Source organism: Doryrhamphus excisus, chromosome 1 (genome assembly GCF_030265055.1).
Source record: "Doryrhamphus excisus isolate RoL2022-K1 chromosome 1, RoL_Dexc_1.0, whole genome shotgun sequence".
Taxonomy (NCBI): Eukaryota; Metazoa; Chordata; class Actinopteri; order Syngnathiformes; family Syngnathidae; genus Doryrhamphus; species Doryrhamphus excisus.
In genome coordinates this window covers 37,148,347-37,169,569 of record NC_080466.1, presented here as the reverse complement: position 1 = coordinate 37,169,569, position 21,223 = coordinate 37,148,347, and the positions used below count along the sequence as shown (strand labels likewise).

General features: G+C 38.6%; 1 protein-coding gene across 1 annotated transcript; it reads left to right on the top strand.

Annotated features, from left to right (window-relative positions):
• The first annotated feature begins 836 nt into the window (after window positions 1–836).
• LOC131129551 (polyamine-transporting ATPase 13A3-like) lies at window positions 837–18,767 on the top strand. Its single transcript, XM_058073225.1, has 31 exons — window positions 837–887; window positions 1,748–1,921; window positions 2,717–2,869; window positions 3,185–3,255; window positions 4,229–4,312; window positions 4,392–4,461; window positions 4,564–4,698; window positions 4,799–4,871; window positions 4,964–5,095; window positions 6,152–6,319; window positions 6,399–6,556; window positions 7,323–7,511; window positions 7,684–7,745; window positions 9,422–9,572; window positions 9,777–9,867; window positions 11,071–11,244; window positions 11,341–11,461; window positions 12,160–12,284; window positions 12,359–12,516; window positions 13,104–13,202; window positions 13,268–13,347; window positions 13,432–13,474; window positions 14,202–14,311; window positions 14,493–14,589; window positions 15,054–15,126; window positions 15,241–15,412; window positions 15,957–16,114; window positions 16,219–16,307; window positions 16,441–16,521; window positions 16,651–16,740; window positions 18,220–18,767. Exons 1-31 carry the CDS (start codon window positions 837–839, stop codon window positions 18,394–18,396), a joined length of 3,609 nt encoding a protein of 1,202 aa, XP_057929208.1. The 3' UTR covers window positions 18,397–18,767.
• Window positions 18,768–21,223: the final 2,456 nt, after the last annotated feature.

Here is a 21,223-nt window from a genome sequence, read left to right as displayed (position 1 = left end):
ACTTTTTGTTCTGCCTAGTGTACTTCAGACTGATGGTTCACAAACTTTTGGGGGTTTTGGGACCGCAGTTTGAGAAATTTAAAAATTAAAAAAAATTAATAAAAGCTGACCAATCACAGCTTTTACGGTCCACATCGCTGCGACTTTAGGTTAGATGTTTAGGTTTAGAGGGGGAGGAGTGAGCCGGAGTAACAAATGCTGATGCCTCAGTGGTGGTTCTAGTTCTACCGTCTCCTCTTGTCTTCTCTTGTCTCTCTTACTTCCTGACTGACCTTGGGCAAACACGATATAAGTGCGTGCAGGACAGAACATAAATATGTAAATATGTCTTTTGAAACATGTTTAGCAATATGCAGATAGCGCGTGTCAATATTGATACGTTTTGATGTACTGTCCCGCCCTTTCATCAGTGGTATGTGGTCAGGGCAGACAAAAACGAATACACAAAATGAATATGAATATTTGTCCATTGAAACTGTTTAAATATTTTTTCTGTATGATTCCAATTATTTTGAATATTTCTTAGTATCTTAGGTAACAAAGTACTACATTTGCACATTTCCTGATCAAATACTGCAGAAATTTGAGACCAGGCTGCGACGAGCCAATCTGGAAGGCGGATACCGTTAGACCGTTTCTGTTTGTCAGCATGGCGTCAATATAATGTTTGCAGGGACATTTATCCGATGCAATGACTTTCTGCGGAATGTGATTTAATAATCATATGACATCATTATTCTTGCCAATCAGACAATATAATGCAAAGAAATGCCATACATTTCTCACCATATTAGACCGTTTATCAGTTAGATAGTTATCTGTTCTCTTTTATCAGCATGAAGACCCAAGAAGAGAAGTTCATCAACCAGGGCCAGGAGGATGAGATGGTAATCACACCTTGCCATTTTGGTCCTGCTTCGCCAAATTAATTCTGCTTCATTTGGAGTGTCATTGAGTCATGAGACAAATACTAATTCAGGGGAGTCAGTCATCGGTGAGCCAGTTACGATTAATCTCAGAGGGCCTCTTGTAATTGTGAAAGCATATTAAAGTAAGATTGCCAAATTATATTATGACAAGATTATTATTTACATTATTCCATTATTATTATTATTATTTATATTAAGTTATTTATTAATTTATATTTATTATTTATATTATTTTCACATCGTATTGTCTAAATAAGTTATACAATAAAATAATATTTTCACAATATTAAAGACAATAAATAAAAATAATAAAAAATCTAACCATATTTTAAAAAGTCAAACAAATTAATAAATAATATTGAATAATATTACATAATATTGAATAATATATCGACTTTTATCGTCTTTTTGATTGTGCATTATTTCCAGGCTTTCATGGGCCACATAAGATCATATTGCAGGGCGAATCCACCTGTGACACCATCTGAAGTAGCCCCCAAAAAGGATCCTTGGGGAACTCCAAATGGCTCACCATTGCCTATTATTAATGGTTAATTAATAAGAAGTCAATTGTCATATTGATTATTCATTAATAAATAATAAACAGTAATCATTTAAAATTGGATTTGACAAAATAAAAAAAAATCTAAAATTTTACAAAAAATACAAATACATTTAGCAAGAAAAAAAAAATCAAATCAAAAGAAGTAGCCCCAAAAATGATCCTTGGGGAACTCCAAATGGCCCACGGTGTCTTTAGATTGTGTCATGCTGTATCTTATGTACAGTCAATCATGCCGTATGTTCCCTCCATGCAGGAAACATGGGGGTACCGACCCTGTATGTGGAAAACCATCCTGTTTGGAATGGCAACTGTTTGCTCCGGCGGTCTTCTGCTGTTGCTGCTCTACTGGCTGCCTTGGTGGGGGGTCAAAGCCACCTGCACTAAAACCTCCCTGAAGGAGGCGCGTTGGCTGCTGCTCAGGACCACGGTATGGTCAACCCCAATCCAAAATGCCCTTTATGTTTTTGCATTGCTTGCAGTCAAACATTTGTGCGTGTTTGTGGATGAGTAGCTCTAACCCGAGTTCAATTCCATCCTCGGCTATCTCTGTGTGGAGTTTGCATGTTCTCCCCGTGCATGCGTGGGTTTTCTCCGGGCACTCCGGTTTCCTCCCACATTCCAAAAAGTGTCCATAGGTATGAATGTGATGAATGAATGTGAGTGTGAATGGTTGTTTGTCTATATGTGCCCTGTGATTGGCTGGCCACCAGTCCAGGGTGTACCCCGCCTCTCGCCCGAAGACAGCTGGGATAGGCTCCAGCACCCCTGCGACCCTTGTGAGGATAAGCAGTAGAAAATGAATGAATGAATGAAACATGGTTGTGTCAACATGTAAATAAGGAACTACATTAATGCAATATTAGAATGGATGCCACATGGACACAAATGTATTGTAATGTAAAAGTATTTTAAAAAATAGTTTATTATGGCCATAAAAAAAAAATATTCATTTTGTTTTGTGGAAATTGATTATGATTTTGTTGCTAAATCCTGCTAACGTACTGTAAACACAATGTGAAAAAGAGTTTTCCATAGCCAAGATTCCCAAAAGTGGGGTACACAGGTCGTCATTCATTCATTATTCATTTTTAGTCACATACCCCATGTGACTAAAAATGAATAAAACAGCACAACTACTCTAGTTTCTAACCATACGTGCTTGATGACGATAAGCTTAGTTTTATTCAAAATAAAATGAAACTCTGTTTTGTTGTTGTCACAGGATGATTTCAAACGGTGGTTTGCTGCCAAAGTCCACGTGATTTCGGCTCCAGGGAAGACCCCCTTCGATAGTGTGGAATTGACAACTCACTCACAGGGCGGAGACGAACATAAGAAGCAAAATGGGAAAATTTCCCATAGAGAGAATGTTAAGGTGCATTATTGTGTCAATGGTAGTTTTATATATGTACTTTATTTCATTCTTATTGTAATTTTTGTCCCTGATCATTTTTAATTGAATGGATGAATAGGGAGTACTCCAACTTGAGAGACATATCTGTATATGCAAGGTTAGACGCTACCATCTGATTTGTTAGTGATTTACTGACTTAATGTTGAATTATATTGTTATGTACAATTCCATCCATTTCATAAAATCTGGTTGTGACATGTTAGGCTTGTAGTTCTGATGGATGCTCATATTTTAAACCAAACATCCGAACCCCTTTCCTCTCTCTGCTTTTCACAGGTCCACTACTTCACCCACCACAGCATCAAATACTACTGGAATGAAGAGACACAGAACTTTGTGCCCTACAAGTACGTATGTTTCCATCATAAAACACTTCTATGATTGATCTTCATTTGTCAATATTAAAAGGGGACCTGTTAAGAGCCTTTATTGTCATTGTATTGCATATAACGAAATTTGAGTGCAACTCCACAGTACGTTTTATAGAAAGTAAAAATAAGAATAAGGAAAAGGATAAAAATTAAAAACAAGGAATAACAATATAAATATAAAAGTGGCAGGTGCTGTTCATTCATTCATTCATTCATTCATTTTCTACCGCTTTTCCTCACGAGGGTCGCAGAGGGTCCCAGCTGTCTTTGTGCGAGAGGCGGGGTACACCCTGGACTGGTGGCCAGCCAATCACAGGGCACATATAGACAAACAACCATTCACACTCACATTCATACCTATGGACAATTTGGAGTGGCCAATTAACCTAGCATGTTTTTGGAATGTGGGAGGAAACCGGAGTACCCGGAGAAAACCCACGCATGCACGGGGAGAACATGCAAACTCCACACAGAGATGGCAGTGGGTGGAATTGAACCCTGGTCTCCTAGCTGGGAGGTCTGCGCGCTAACCACTCACCCGCCGTGCCGCCCACGTGCTGTTCAAAATAAGTGTAAATATATCTACATCAAAAACAATAACCTTTACAGTAACAAAATGTAGAATTGCAGTCAAAAATTCGTGTCTCACCACTTGACCGCCATGCAGCCATGTTAAAAGCAGACTTTTTAAAAAGATCAGTCAGGGTTTATAAAGTCTATAAAGTTGGGTTTATCAGCAACACCGAAAATTCTCGGCTATGGGTGGAATACATTAAAACAGGTGGAAGCACGAAAAAATACAGCTGAATAGGTACAGATTCTGGAAGATCTAGAAAGCTTTCTGTGCTGCTTATTGTGTGAAGCGGATCTATAGGAGTCCACAACTGAATACAAAGAGCCATAAATGAGCACAATAGGTCAGTAGATATAATTGTGAATGTTTGTTCAGGGGCTTGGAGGATACCCACGTAAGCTGTGGACACATCCACACCGACCACAGCTCTGGACTCCCAAAAACCCTGCAGGATTACAGGTACCAACATTAAATGATTTGACTTTTTCCTCATGCCTGATCTCACATGTCAGCCAAATATAATTTGTGTCATCAACAGAGCTTTGTTTTTTGGCAAGAATGAAATTGACGTAAAAGTGCCATCTTTATTCGAGCTATTAGTATATGAGGTAAAAAAAAAAAAAATAAACAAACAAAAGAAACATTTAAATGGTGTTAGGTTAACTCTTTGGTTCTTTTGTGATTTTTTTCTTTTTTTTTTCTTTCTCAAGGTCTTGAATCCATTTTACATCTTCCAGCTTTTTGCTGTTGTGGTGTGGTCTCTTGAGGACTACTACCATTACGCTTTAGCCATGCTTTTAATGTCAGCCATTTTATTAATCGTCTCTCTGTACAGCCTTAAAAAGGTGAGTCAAGCTACAATTTAAGTTATTATTATTTAATGATAATTAATGTAGGGTGCATACTGTATACACTGAGCAAATGAAACGTTTGTCCTTATTCTAGTACTACAGGAGACTAAGTGGCATGGTGGTAGCACACAACGTGGTACAGGTTTCAGTGTGCCGAGGAAATGAAGGCAGGTTTTTCATGAATTTTCGATTTAAAAATCACAACAACGAGTCGTAGTAAGAGATATCAGTTAACAATGTCTTCTTTTGCAATGTCCAGACTTTGAACAGGTCATGTCAACAGAGCTCGTGCCAGGTGATGTCATCACGATTCCGACGGATGGAATGATCATGCCATGTGATGCCGTGCTCGTCTGCGGCGCCTGCACTGTCGATGAGAGCATGTTGACAGGTTGGCATTCGTCATGTCTTTTGCATCTTTGTACGTACATGCATACATACAAATTGATAAATGTAATTTGACAAAATATTGATAAAATGATTTCAATACAAATACATTTCTAAAAACAGAAATATATATATATAATATAATAATATATAATAATATATATAATAAACAATATTTACTATGTATTTAAAGAAGTTATAAAAGAAAAAACATTTTCACAATATTAAAGACAATATTTAATATATTCCAACCATGGCCCGACTCTAGCACTCCCATTCCGCTGTGGTTAGTCACACTCCCAAGTGCTCACGAGGACTTCTGATAGCTGCCGAACCGAACTATAGGAGTTGATAAATGGCATAGGAGTTGATTATATGATATGTACATTGTTCATATTTGATGTAATCTATTTATTCTCCACATTATTATTTATTATTTATTATTTATTATTTATTATTTATTATTTATTATTTATTATTTATTATTTATTATTTATTATTTATTATTTATTATTTATTATTTATTATTTATTATTTATTATTTATTATTTATTATTTATTATTTATTATTTATTATTAAATGGGAGCCCGGCAACAACATTTTGTTGGCAATTTCACTGCTGTGTTATTGTGCAATGACAATAAAGAAAGTCTATGTCTATATCTATGTCTATGTCTAAAAGGCATCAGGCTTCAGCAAGTTTGTCGGCTAGTCCAGCTGCATAGTGGCCCATGTTCACCAAACAGTCCAGTGTCAAACAGCCTTGCCAGATTACTGGTAGGGAATCAGGAACTTCAACCGCTTTTGCCTGATGTTTGCCTCATCAGGAGTTTAAAAAAAGGAGGAGTTTTGAAAAAATTTGCTTTCCCTTACACCTGAAGAAACACTTCCTGGAGACATTGCTAACACTGTAAACAGAGAAGCATAGCTTCGGGAGGTCAGAGAGTGTAGTGTCCAATGAAGAGCTCTCATCATAAAATTACAATGTTCAAATTCACAGACGTGGAGATTGCATTTCTCTCAAAGTTGTTCTTTGTCTCTGTGGGTTTGGACCTTCAGGGGAGAGCGTTCCAGTTACTAAGACCAGTGTGCCAACTTCAGGCGAGGATGCAGACAGGGTGTACAGTACAGAGGAACACAAGCTACACACCCTCTTCTGTGGCTCCTATGTTATCCAGAGTCGTTACTACGCTGATGAGCTGGTGAAAGTGGTCGTGGTCAGAACAGGTAATGCAAACAGTTCAACCACATACTAAGGTAACCTTTTTAAAAACAGCACGTTATCACACCTTACATGATTCGACAGGCTTCAGTACAGAGAAGGGCCAGCTTATGCGCTCCGTCATCTACCCCAAACCCACCGACTTTAAGCTGCACCGTGATGCTATGCATTTCCTGATGTGTATGGTGGGGCTGGCAGTGGTTTCCGTCATCTACGGCATTGTCAATGGTGTAATAAATGAGGTATGGCTTTTAGATCATTTATTAATGACCAGCAAATGCAAATGTTGACATGATATATTACAGTGGTTAGTGTAAATAAAGAAGGTATATAATAATAATAATAAAATAATAATAATAAAAAAAATAATAATAAAACGGCAAATAATAAAAACTTAAGAAACCACATATAGTTGGTGGGTAGACAAATTATTTTTTTCAGATTAAAATTCACAAAGCATTATTAGAGCCCTGTAGACATGACAAAACACGACTATAGTCACATTTATACTCTTTTTATTTACAACATATTGCGCAACTGCAGGGTCTTGAGACACATGCTAACTCGCAAACTAGAGAGTTAGCGACCTAAACGGTAGCCTTCAAGTTATTTCATTTAAACTTAAATAGCCAAAAAACTTACCACTTCCACACGGATAGGGAGGATAACTATTAACAGTTATTTAACCTTTAACATGAACATTAATCAAACGTAATAATTTTTTCTGGGTACATGATACCATACAGCATCCATATCAAACTTGCGCTAGCCGCACTAACATTAACCTTTCATATCAAGGCGGGGGCCTCAAACTAGTGACCTGCGGGCCACATTTGGCCCGCGGGCCGCGTGTTTGAGACCCCTGCCTTAGACCATTCTCCATAAACAAAAGTATAATCTGTGTTGTGTTCCTGAAGAAGAAGTAATTAAGTGGTCGCTGAAACGTGAGCTACTGTCAGGCTACTGAATACTGCGTAGTATTGATTGTCCCTTTCCCGTCCCATCCAGTTTCCTGCCGATTATATCATCTTTGATTGTTTAAACATCGTCACCATCGCTGTGGCCCCGATATTACCCCTGGCTTTGACTGCTGGTCTTGTGAATGCACAGCGCCGCATGAAGCGGGTCGGTATCTTTTGTACCAGTCCGCAGAGAATCAACATCGCTGGTCAGCTGAACCTGGTTTGTTTTGACAAGGTGTGTTGAATTGAAAAAACTTTTCTTTTATTATTTCATTGTGCTAAGGCTCTGTAGGTGCTTCCAATTGTGCTTTATAACTGAGATCAATTCCTATCTAACAGATCAAAGTGTTGTGATGCCTGATTACCGGACATTTACTTCATTTGTATTGTCCGTATTTTGACTTTAGACTGGTACTCTCACTGAGGACACTTTGAACCTGTGGTGTATTCAGAGAGCTGAGGATGGCATGTAAGTGGAACTTTTTACATGGGGTTTTGTTTCTATATACAACAATCATGCAACACCTAGAAAGAACATTGCAGTATTGAACACAGCAAAATTTGTTCTCAATCAGAAATCACTCCACACTCTTTATTGCTCTCTGCCTCTACCATATCTTACTTATTGTGTGTAAATATGGGGTAATAACTATAAAAGCAATCTTCATTCGCTAAATGTACTGCAAAAAAGGTCAGTAAGGATAATTCATAATACAGGGAACATACTAACTCCTTATTTCTAAAATCACAAATACTTCAACTTGCTGATATATTTCATCTTCAAACAGCTAAAATAATGCATAAGGCTAAAAATAACCAATTACCTAAAAATGTCATCCAATACTTCTCAGGGAAGAAGTACATTTGAAACACTTCTATGCTAGGACTACGTTAAAAAGCCATAGCATTTCAGTATGTGGAATCAAACTATGGAATGGATTGAGTAAGGAAATCAAACAATGCACAACGATGAGCCAATTCAAGAAACAATACAATCAGTTGATGTTTGCTAAATACAAGGATGAAGAGTCTTGAACCAGTCATGATGTGCTATATATATCACTATATTGACACTTACTATGGTACACATTATGTCATTGGATGGTCATATCACCTCGTACTTCGGTACGGGACAAAAAATTAAAAAATTTAAAAATTAAAAAAAAAAAAACCTTGAACTGTATTTCAGAAAGCAGGAAGTGAACAAATGTAACAGTTACTGATTGTAAAAGTACCAGATGGAGGGGTAGGATTTAATAAGCTTTGCTTCTTCCTACTCCTTTTGGACATGAGGAACTGGGAACTGCTTATGGGATGCATTCAATTGTAATCTGATGCATGTTCAAATGAAATAAAACCATTACATTACCAATTATGACACAAATTAAAACGAAAAAAAAAAAAAACCCTTAAACTATATTAAGAAAGCAGGAAGTGAACAAATGTAACAGTTACTGATTTTACCATTACCATAAAATATTTCTTGTTTTGGACCAAGAATGCAGCCTATGTTGTTTTGGTGTTTCTCCCCACTGTGAGCATTTTTACAATGTCTGGTTTCGCTTGCATGTTGTTGGCTTTCCTTTTCTTTGGTGCACTAACATTGGGTGAGTCGGCTTCGTGCTTGAGAGACACAATTAAGAGCAAGCGGTTGGCAAGGAACAACGAGGATGACCTTGTCCTTTCTCTGTGTAGGCTATATACAACTATACATGACCGATCCCCCTTTTTATGAACTATCCATCCATCTTCTTCCACTTATTCAAGGTTGGGTGAGGTGTCTCTTCTGGGTGTCCCCCAAGGTGTCTTACCTCCTCTGGGTTTCGCTGCTTGTCCCCTCGATCTTGTCCTTTTGGTCACTACCCAAAGCTCCTATAACCATAGGTGAGGGTAGGAACGTAGATCAACTGCTACATTGAGAGCTTTGTCTTTTTGTCTCAGCTCTCTCTTCAAAACAACAGACCAGTGCATAGTCCGCATCACTGCAGACCAAAACCGCTTAGGTCAATAAGTAGTATAAGCTAGTGCATTGTAACCACAAAAAAAGTTGTAAACAGAGTAGCGCCATTGGTATTTTAAGGGTGTTATGACAAAGTGACAAAACATCTCATGACCTGTGAGTGGCTTCCTCCTTGTACCGCGCAGGTTTTCACCTCCAGAGACTGAGGCAGCTATAGAAAGTCTGGTGAAGACTTTGTTTGTCACCTGCATGGGTACCTGCCACTCACTGGCGACCATAGACGACAAACTCTGTGGTGACCCTTTGGACCTGAAGGTGTTCAGATCCACAGGAATGGTGAGGAGAGGCTCAGACACACGTACATCTAACAGAGACTAAAATACACAAAATTTTGGTTAACTTCTTTTTACACTTGCATTACTATTGAGAATGTATAAATGTTACTTAAGAACTCTTTCCAATAGAAAAAAATAATTTTGCTTATGAATGTCTATAGAATGTGCTTCATTTTAGATGTTATAAGGTTATGTTTTTGTTCAGGTCCTCGAGGAGCCAACGGAAGAACATAATGTACTTTACAGTGCTAAAATTTCCACGCTTGTGAGACATCCACATCAGGTAATCCCTTCATGTTGAGTGTTGAATGACCAGGGGTTTCATCTATAAAGCTCTACAAACGCACATAACAAGGCCGAAAAGTTGCGTATGCTGCTTTCCACGCAATTTTTATACAATTTCTAATAACTAGGGATGGACGATATTGGCTTCATATGCCTATATTGTCCAACTCTCAATTTCCAGTACCGATATTAGCTGATACCGATATGTGTAAAATGCTGTATCTACTGTGATGGAATGAACACATATGTGTAGTATACAGCATTTTTTAAATATCGGTTTTCATAATCGGGAAACAATACAATAAGGTTATCAACCGATACTACATTTTTATGCTGATATTGGACCGATAATTATCTGTACTGACAATTATCACATACTACAGTATTAATTGGACCTGTACCCTAGAAACCGCCCATGAATGATATGGGAAAAGGCCGAAATGATACTGTGTCAAAGCCCAGGGCAGTGATACTGATAAAATATAGAGTTTAACCATGTCCAGTATCAGCCCCCGTAGCTGTCCACTCAGAGCGCGCTGCTCTGGTATTGTGCCTGTGAAACAACCAATCAGAGAACAGCACACGAGTGCTTAGTGCCTAGTGCTTCTCCAGTCACCAAAAAACCCAAACTTGATTAATGGAACTTTAATTGTCAGACATTGATAAGATAAGACTGTTGATAAAATATTATTGTCTAAATATTTTTGCAATTATTGTGTTTACACGGTTTAGATATAATACATGTAATAAACTGAACATTTTCTGGAAACAAAATGGTCTTTTGATTAAATAGTACATGATAATAAGCTCATGATTAAAGAGTATGTGATAATAAGATCATCACATGGTTTGTCTGGTATCAGGCCAGGCCCCCAAGTGTCAGTATCAGACTGGCACGCGGACAAACCATGTGATAACCTATAATTATCGGACATCCATATTTTATAATAAAAACACAACCTGGCGTGAGAATGTGCACCAACGTATGCACTTTACATGTCACATATTAAGCAGTAAAGCGAAAGCCATCATTGCATGAAAAAATAGCGCTAAAAAAATTTGTGAATGTGTGTGTACGCCATTTTTCATAAGTACATTTTGGGTTTCTATCATACTTAAATGTCTATGTACATTTTTTATAGATGAAGCCCCGGGTTGTTATTCACTTGATCCTTTACAATATGTCTGTTATAGAAATGTACAATTCCTAAAAGATACTATGACATTGATGTTTCAGTGTGATGGGTTTGGGATTGTGCGCCACATCCGCTTCTCCTCAACACTAAAAAGGATGAGTGTGGTGGTCAGACAACAGGGAAAAACACATTTTGATGTCTACCTGAAAGGAGCACCAGAGACTGTAGTGAATCTCTGCAAACCGCACACAGGCATGTGACAACACGCAGTTTAGGGAATATGCCCAAGTGGGATACACAGTGCAATGCATTTCATGACTGACTGACCTGCTACGTTTGCCTCCACAGTCCCAGACACTTTCACAGAAATGTTGGAGAATTACACCCGGCAGGGTTTCAGAGTCATTGCCTTGGCACATCACCAACTGGAGTCCACCTTGTCCTGGTCTGAAGTCCAAGACCTCAGTCGGTATATGCATTTATTTTGATACAATTAGCATAATTACAGAAACAGCCCAAACATTTGCATAATTATTTTTGCAGGCCACATAGTGTTTTTGGGCTGGGCGGTCGAGTGGTTAGCGCGCAGACCTCACAGCTAGGAGACAAGGGTTCAATTCCACTTTCGGCCATCTCTGTGTGGAGTTTGCATGTTCTCCCCGTGCATGCGTGGGTTTTCTCCGGGTACTCCGGTTTCCTCCCACATTCCAAAAACATGCTAGGTTAATTGGCCACTCCAAATTGTCCATAGGTATGAATGTGAGTGTGAATGGTTGTTTGTCTATATGTGCCCTGTGATTGGCTGGCCACCAGTCCAGGGTGTACCCCGCCTCTTACCCGAAGACGGCTGGGATAGGCTCCAGCATCCCCCGCGACCCTTGTGAGGAAAAGCGGTAGAAAATGAATGAATGAATGAAATAATGTCTTCACAGTATTTACACAACAATGCTGCAACAACGCTTATATTCTATAGATTGACTACACACAGTGAAATATTTCAATAATGTATTTCTTAGTCATTTTGATCATTATAACATGAGTTATTGAGATGCACCATCTATTATATACAATGGATATCCGTCACCATTCAGTATCAATAGTGGGAATCTAGACTGCAAAGAAAATCTTCATCATTTGGTGTGTGTGTGTGTGTGTGTGTGTGTGCAGAGAGGAGCTCGAGTCCAACATGGACTTCCTTGGCTTGATCATCATGCAGAACAAAATCAAAGAACAGACTGCCGGCGTGTTGCTTGAGTTACGGCAAGCCAACATTCGTACTTTGATGGCGACAGGTAAGCAAAATAAACCAAATTACTTGTCATGTGTTTAATGTCTGTAAGTTTCCTCGACTTTGTTGTGCTGTTAGGTGACAACATATTGACAGCCATATCAGTGGCTCGAGATTGTGGGATGGTTCAAGCCCATGAGAAGGTTATTATTGCTGATGCTGTTCCTCCAATTGATGAAAACCCTGCTAGCATCACTTGGCGCTACGCTGACAACCCAGTTTTGGACAACAATCAGGTAAAATGACACCAGTTTTTACATTTTAAGGTAATAAGATTGCAGAATATGTTAGCATCTTTAAACAGCATCTTCCTTTAATTGTACTGCTCTATTTACTTTGTTTTACTTTTCGCCCTGAGGATATTTACAATGCTTTTCTGTAGTTCCAAACTTAGCTTGTGTATTGTGTCTGTGTGTGCCAATGAGTGTACTTGGACATGTTAAGAATTATTTTATTGTAAAGCACTTTATGTTGCCTTTTTAAAGTATAAACAAATTAATTGATTTGATTTATATGCGATGGGAAAATGATTTAAGGCCAAAAGCTAATGATAATGAGATATACATCTGTTGCAAGTTAATAAAGTTAATCAATAGCATCTTCTTGTCTTCTGGCGCCCCCTACTGGTAAGAGTCATAACAGTCAAGGGACATTTGAGGGTTAGCTAGTTTTTAACTGAACATAGGAACTAGTTTGCCTATAATGCCTAGCTTTAATTTCTTCCTGGAAGCTCAGAACTCTTTCAAAGTTTCATTTTATGTGACCATGGAGTTTGTGGTCTGGAATCGCTCCCATTTAGGCTCTTGAGGTACTTTTCGCTGAGGAGGGAGTGAAAGAAGAGGAGATGCCGGGCTATCACTTCGCTATGAGTGGTCAATCCTTCGCTATCATCACTGAACACTTTCCAGAACTTGTTCAGAAGGTACTAAGATACATTTTAATAGATTTTAATATCGGTGTCTAATCACTTTGTTTCTCCTCGTACAGTTGCTCCTTAGAGCCACTGTGTTTGCTCGAATGACTCCAGACCAGAAGACTCAGCTAGTACAAGTACTACAGAACATTGAGTCAGTTGTATTCTTTGTCCGTTTATCCATTGTCTTATCATTTTAGAGCACAATGCTATCAATCTGTCTTTATTTACCTTCCAGTTACATTGTAGGGATGTGTGGGGATGGCGCTAATGATTGTGGGGTGAGTATACACAGTATGTATCACACTTTGTCTATTCGTTCATTCATTTTCCACTACTCCTCACAAGGCTAGAAAACCTGTGCTAACCACTAGACCACCGTGCATCCTACACTTTGTAAATATTACGCGCTAACGATGGATCTGCGCCATCGATCGATAGTCCTGCGCCTAAGATGGATCCATCATTAGCGCACAAATCGATCGATTTCTGCGCTCACGATGGATATAACTGCCTTGCGCTGTAGACCGATGCTTTGACACTGCGCTGACGATGTAATGACAATCATTGATCTGCTAATTGCATACAATGACATGGTTAGGGGTTAGGGTTCACACTCCCCCCCCCCCCCCCCCCCCGCCAAGAACGGTAACAAAGTGAACTGCTTGACAATTAATCAAAGATTTTAAATTTGCATGCATCCACTTCTTGTTGATTCTTGCTCAGCGCTGCCATCTGTTGGCACTTAAACAAACTGGTAATATACCATCGATCGTGAGCGCAGAAATCGCTCGATTTGTGCGCTAACGATGGATCCATCTTGGGCGCCGTGCTATCGATCAATCGCGCAGATCCATCATTAGCGCGTAACATCTTCAGGGCTGTAGGCTAGAAAACCCGTGCTCACCACTCGACCACCGTGCATCCTGCACTTTGTATATATTCTGGGCAATTTGTTTAATAGCAAATCAGTAAATCTTCATTTTTTTGTGCTCGTACTGCTTGCAGGCCTTGAAGAAAGCTCACACTGGTATCGCTCTCTCTGAACTGGAGGCCTCCGTAGCTTCCCCCTTCACTTCCTCCATCCCAAACATCTCCTGTGTTACCAACCTCATCAGGTAGTACACACTAGCAAATGAGGCAATTATATCATGTCCTATATTAAGTACCGCATTTCTACTTGTGAATGTGATTTCATCAACACACTTGACACAAATACCGATCTGAAAGGAAAAAAAAAAAAGATCCATGCATGCTACGGAAAAATCATCATTGTTTTTTTTTTTTTGCTGTTCACAGGGAGGGCCGTGCTGCTCTTGTAACGTCTTTCTGTGTGTTCAAATTCATAGCCCTCAACAGCATCATCCTGACCTTTGGCATGATTCTGTTGTACTCGGTAACTATCTCAGCATCTCAATAATATCATCTCAATTTGATTGGAGTTCAATTCAACCCCACAGACCAATTAAAAAATAGGAAGGTTTAAAAGCCAATTTGCATATTATAGCACCGACTTAGAGCATTTCACACTTCATGAGAAAATGGCTATAACCACCCATTCATTGAGACACCTATACAAATTAATTAATGTCTCTAACTCTATTGACTCTCCTCAAATTTCAGATCAACATGTGCAATAAGAGCCACTGTTGTAATTGTGAGATGCGTATGTTTATCACAATATTCTACCTTCATTCAACTGACCTGGCAGGTGTTTGCACATATGCATGATTTCACTTTTGGATTTTTTTTGTTTGTTTGACAAACCACAACAAATGAGAGAAGAAGTGACTCTTATACTGCATATGTTGTTTATTGCCTAGTGTGGTGTGACTGATGAGAATCCTGTCTTTTTTTCAGGTTTTTAGCAGCTATGGAAGCCTCCAGTTTCTTTGTATTGACACTGCCATTGGTTTATTTTTGCCCTTTACAAGTGAGTAACATTAAGACACCATATTAGTTTAATAGACATTTTCTGTAGTTCAGATACAATCTTGAAGTACTGAATGACATAATTTTCCAACTGCATTTTTTTTTCAATGTCTAGTGAGTTTGAACCCGGCATGGAAGAAGTTGATGCGACGCACCCCTCCGACAAGTCTAAAGTCAGGTCCAGTGGTTTTCTCTGTTTTATCTCAGATCCTCAACTGCCTGCTCTTCCAGCTGCTGGCTTTCTTCTTAGTACGACAACAGAGCTGGTATACAACGCTTGAGAAAGCGTGAGTAACTTTTTATTCCAAATGAGCGACTTAATTAGCAAGTGCTTCTTCCTCTCGGCTTCCTCTGTCATTCCCCTCCAGCGTACAGACGTGTTTTTATACACCTACTTGAATTAAAATACAACTAAACCCGTATTGGTACATGTTTGTATATTTCAGGTGTACCTTTTGAGTGTTAAGTTGCTGTGCGATGAATTTAGTGTTCTTTGTACATTGACACTGTGAGTCAAACTGTGATGATTTCCGGTGAGTTGTGAGTTTTTTTCATAGCTCATGATGAGCTTACCTGGTCATCCCAGACTTGTGCACGCCACAATTTGCCATTTTGTGATGTATTTAGTGGGTGTGGCTTATACACCGGTGCAGCTCACGCACCAGAATTCATGGTATTTTGTTATTTTTGTGTGTTTTACAGGTACATTAGATGACATAATTCCTTATTTATCAAACATTATCATTTTATGTACAGGTGTTGTATTGAAAGTTGATGTCATTCAACATGAAATGTATATACGTTAACCGACTGTCTCTCCCTCTGTCACAGTACCTGTCATGAGACCAGCGCTGTCGTTGAGCTAGAAGACGTATATGTCAAAACCTTTGAAAACGCCTCCCTCTTCTTCGTTACCTCCTTCCAGGGCATGATTGTAGGCGTTGTCTACTCCAAAGGAAAACCTTTCAGAGAACCAAGCTATAAAAACTGTAAGACCAATACAAGTTTGAAGTTACCTGAAACCAGAAACAATTTCCTGTCTAAAATGATGTGTGATCTTGTTTCACAAACCCCTTTTTGTTCTCAATTTCAGGGCCATTTATGTTGACCTGTGCTGTTTTGTATGTTTTTTTCTTGGTCATCTTGCTGCATCCCATTACTGTCATAGACAACGCATTGCTGGTGAGATGTTGTTATTCTTTTGGTAATCATAAGGGTTTTTAAGAGTCCTTATTCAAGGGACACCTGGAGCTGATTTACAAAAAATCAATTTGTGGTTCATTCCCTGATATCCTGTCACTCTTCCTTCTGACAGATTGTGTGTATTCCCTACGACTGGCGCATAACCCTCGTCATGATTATTTTAGGACATAGTGTTGTCTCTTTCACACTAGAGGTACGATCACCATTTTTTTATTTTCAATTACTGATTAACATTTCACATGCACATTAATAATTCTATTCATTATTCATCTGCAAATCAACCAAATGTGTAATCCTGTGAATCCCACTTACTCTTTCGCAGATTTTAATCATTGACACCTTGTGGATCATTGTTAAAACCAAACTGTGGGCAAAGTCAACCAACAATGCCCTCACTAATAACACAGGACAGGTTGGCAGGATTTTCATATCTCTTTTTCACTCACAAATCTCTTTCTTATTCTTGCATACTTGCTCTGCTCTTTTTTTCTGATTAGAATACAACTTTATATTGCAACAGTACATTACATGGCTTTGTCTCAATAAGTACTATTTACATCGTTCTATTGTGAGTATTTAGATACTTGTATATTCTAGATAGGCAGTCAAACCGTAGGAGGCAGTAATTTAAATGACAATGGAACCTTGCCATTAATCTATTCCTAAAGATTCAACTGAAAATGAAATGTACAAAAATGTTATAATTTTTTATAATGTATAATGTATTATTATAATTTATAATAATTATAATGTATAAAAATAATAATAATAATTATTATTATTATTATTATATAAATCCCCCCGCGACCCCCGTGAGGAAAAGCGGTAGAAAATGAATGAATGAATGAATGAATGAATGAATGAATGAATGAATGAATGAATGAATGAATCAATTATATAAATTATATAATTTATATTAATTATTATTTATTATAATTTATAAATGTAACTTTATCAAAATAATGTGAATCCAATTAATTTGTTCCAAACATTCCAAAATACTAACGCAAAACATCTTTTATAAAGAATAATGATAAGTCCAAATGCAGAAAACATTCATTCATTCATTCATTTTCTATCGCTGATCCTCACAAGGGTTGCGGGGGTGCTGGAGCCTATCCCAGCTGTCTTCGGGCGAGAGGCGGGGTCCACCCTGGACTGGTGGCCAGCCAATCACAGGGCACATATAGACAAACAACCATTCACACTCACATTCATACCTATGGACAATTTGGAGTCGCTGATTAACCTAACATGTTTTTGGAATGTGGGAGGAAACCGGAGTACCCGGAGAAAACCCACGCATGCACGGGGAGAACATGCAAACTCCACACACAGATGGCCGAGTGTGGAATTGAACCCGGGTCTCCAAGTTGTGAGGCCTGCGTGCTAACCACTAGATTTTTTATCTTTGTAGTCGAGATGTGCAAAACACAAAAAGAAAAATTACACAACAATTACACCACCTGGAAGGGGACTGAACCCCTGTTATACCCTTAGTTATTTGATTGACAACTGTATTTGTTCACTTCCTGTATTCAACATGTACCCTTTTTCAATTCTTAATAACAATATAAAATAATAAGGTAGCAATGTATTACGACACAATTTGCGCATCATAGTGCATGGTGGCGGGTGGTTAGCGTGTAGGCCACACCGCCAGGAGGCCTGGGTTCAATTCCCTGCTCGGGCATCAATCACGTAAAAAAAACGCCTGCTAAATCTTGCTTTATGTTTTACAGCTTTACTGTGCTTATAGGGAATTTGCATGATTGCACCAGACTGCTAGACAATTGTCCTTTTCAAGTGTTGTTAACAAATTCCACTATGTTTTCCAGTGTAAGTCTCATTGACACATTTTTTGTGTTTTTCAATTATGCTGAACTGTCAGGTGATGAATGGCCGCTGGAGCTTCCTCTCTTGGATGACCTGCTGTGAACGGTGTTCTCCAAAGACTAAATACAACCATCTGACTCTGAAGCTGCAGGAGCAGGCTGACTGGCCTCCTGCACCGTCCACTGTCACCTACGCAAGTACACCTCAGTCCCCCATCGCTGTCACCCAGTAATTCGTGTCTACCTGCAAACAGTGGCTTCCACTGTAAAGGTCTCATTTTATGGTATTTTTCAACATCTCAGAGGTCCCACAATTAGTGACATATGGTTAAATGTAAGTTGCAATGTTGCATTTAAGTTATACTTCTTGTATTTCTTAAATATTATACAACGTAACTTTATTTATTTAAATAAATGTATTGACTTCATAAGGGACAATTTTCGGGGAAATGTTTTTTGTACGATTTCTTCAAGAATATATGCTTTGAAAAAAACAACACAAAGTAGCTTCCTGTTTAACATGAAAAGGCAAAATTACATTTAAAACATTTTCCCGAAAACTGTCCCTGTCCCTTATAACCCTGTTTTACGGTAGTATTATATGTAGTATGGCTTATGTATGTATTATGTATGTAAAACAATAAATTTAAAAAATGCAAAAGTTTCAGATAATGAGGTTTGCACATTTGGAAGTGAGTCCTGAAAGAAATTTGGGATGGCTCAAAACGCTCGGTTTCTGAGGGCATGGCAAAACTGTGACGTATAGCTGTAGCATTGCTAGCAATGGCTCCTAAAAAATAGTTTTACACATTTGTTTACAATTCGTAACGACGCCACCATCAGACACCTGATTACCTACCGGCAACAGAAATTTATTTTAATCTGTCAATGACATTTCATACAGGACTGTTTTGTGAACATGTGCCAGTATGCAGCTGGACTAGCCAACAAACTTGTGTCATGTGGAAGTCACAAGAACAAGCAGTAAGTAACAACTGTCCTAACTGTGTTTATTTATTCTTAGTCATGGAGCAAAAGCAAATACAATACAAAGGGATGAAAATGCATAATAGGTCCCTTTTAAAATTATATTTATTATTATGTTGTGGTCTGAAAGGAAAGAAGTATGCAGATACAGTATTTCCCAAGGGCTCAACAGTATTTCTTGCTTATTTAATAATCCTGAATGTTCTTTATCAGACTGAACAAATGGTTACCAATTCAAATGTGGTGTTGGTGCGTGTCCTTTCTGTTTGGTAACAGCAGAAAGGACACGCACCAGCAAATACAAATAGACGGTGTGGACATTGAAAGGGTGAAGGAAAATACATTTCTGGGGATCACAATAGATGAAAATATCAGCTGGAAACCTCATATTACAAATATACAACATAAGGTGGCCAGAAATATTTCAGTATTGAACAAAGCTAAATTTGTTCTCAATCAGAAATCACTCCACACTCTTTATTGCTCTCTGGTTATACCATATCTAAATATGGGGTAATAACTATAAAAGCAATCTTCACTCGTTAAATGTACTGCAAAAAAGGTCAGTAAGGATAATTCATAATGCCGCCTACAGAGAACATACTAACTCCTTATTTCTAAAATCACAAATACTGAAACTTGCTGATATAGTTCATCTTCAAACAGCTAAAATAATGCATACGATTAAAAATAACCAATTATCTAAAAATGTCATCCAATACTTCTCTACAAGAGAGGAGAAATATGGTCTCAGGGAAGAACTACATTTGAAACACTTCTTTGCTCGGACTACGTTAAAAAGCCATAGCATTTCAGTATGTGGAATCAAACTATGGAATGAATTGAGTAAGGAAATCAAACAATGCACAACGATGAGCCAATTCAAGAAACAATACAAGCAGTTGATGTTTGCTAAATACAAGGATGAAGAGTCTTGAACCAGTCATGATGTGCTATACCTATCACTATATTGACACTTACTGTGGTACCCATTATGTCATTGGATGGTCATATCACCTTGTACTTCTGTACGGGACAAAAAAATTAAAACTTTTAAAAATAAAAAATAAAAAAAAACTTAAACTGTATTTTGGAAAGCAGGAAGTGAGCAAATGTAACAGTTACTGATTGTAAAAGTACCAGATGGAGGGGTAAGATTTAATAAGCTTTGCTTCTTCCTACTCCTTTTGGACATGTGGAACTGGGAACTGATTATGGGATGCACTTAATTGTCATCTGATGTTTTGTTCAAATGAAATAAAACCATTACCATTACCAATTATGACACTCCTCAAATAAATACAAAAATCAATTATTGTCAAGTACTTCCAATGACGCACTTCCAAAAACATCAGACGAGTGGTCCGACCATACGCCGCATATTGCATCAAATTGACCTGCATGGCATCATCATTTTAAAGAGGATGGTCATGAAAGCCTGCAAAGAGTTTAGACTAAAGACATGCCTTGGTGGAACATGAACATGAATGCCAACATGTATTGTGACATACTGAAGCAGAGCATAATGACCACAAACGCACCTTGAAGATGACCACTGCCTTGCTAAAGAAGCTAAGGATATAGGTCAAGGACATTTAGCATCAGTAGGGCATCCTCAGGAGTGCAAGGTGTCATCATGGAGGACAATTGTGATCTCACTGTCACAGCATGGGGATATCCATCCATCCATTCATCCATCTTCTACTGCGCGGGCAGCAACCTATGCAGGTAGGCCCAGACTTCCCTCTCCCTGGCCACCTCGTCCAGCTCCTCCCGGCAGATCCTGAGGCCTTCCCAGGCCAGGTGGGAGACATAGTCTCGCCAACGTGTCTTAGGTCTTCCCCGAGGTCTGTTACCGGTTGGATGGTTATCAGAATCAGAATACAAACAACAGTGGGAGCTGAAAGAGGCGACTCTTCTTGGTGAGCCGAGTCAAAGAGTTTGCTCTCAGGAAAAGAGCCAACCCCCCCCCCCCCCCCCCCCCAACTTACAAGTCAAGCGAGTTGCCTCGCGACACGCCCTTCAGATTAAAGCAGAAGCACAGCACCTGAAACATCTGAAGGAAGAGAGCGG

Bases quoted from the DNA above. Each gene is read 5' to 3' on its own strand.
- LOC131129551 (XM_058073225.1), top strand. From the start codon at position 837: ATGAAGACCCAAGAAGAGAAGTTCATCAACCAGGGCCAGGAGGATGAG. The intron at 4,872-4,963 runs GCAGGTTTTTCA...TGCAATGTCCAG, and splicing joins AGTGTGCCGAGGAAATGAAG to ACTTTGAACAGGTCATGTCA. The intron at 11,462-12,159 runs GTATATGCATTT...GTGTGTGTGCAG, and splicing joins GAAGTCCAAGACCTCAGTCG to AGAGGAGCTCGAGTCCAACA.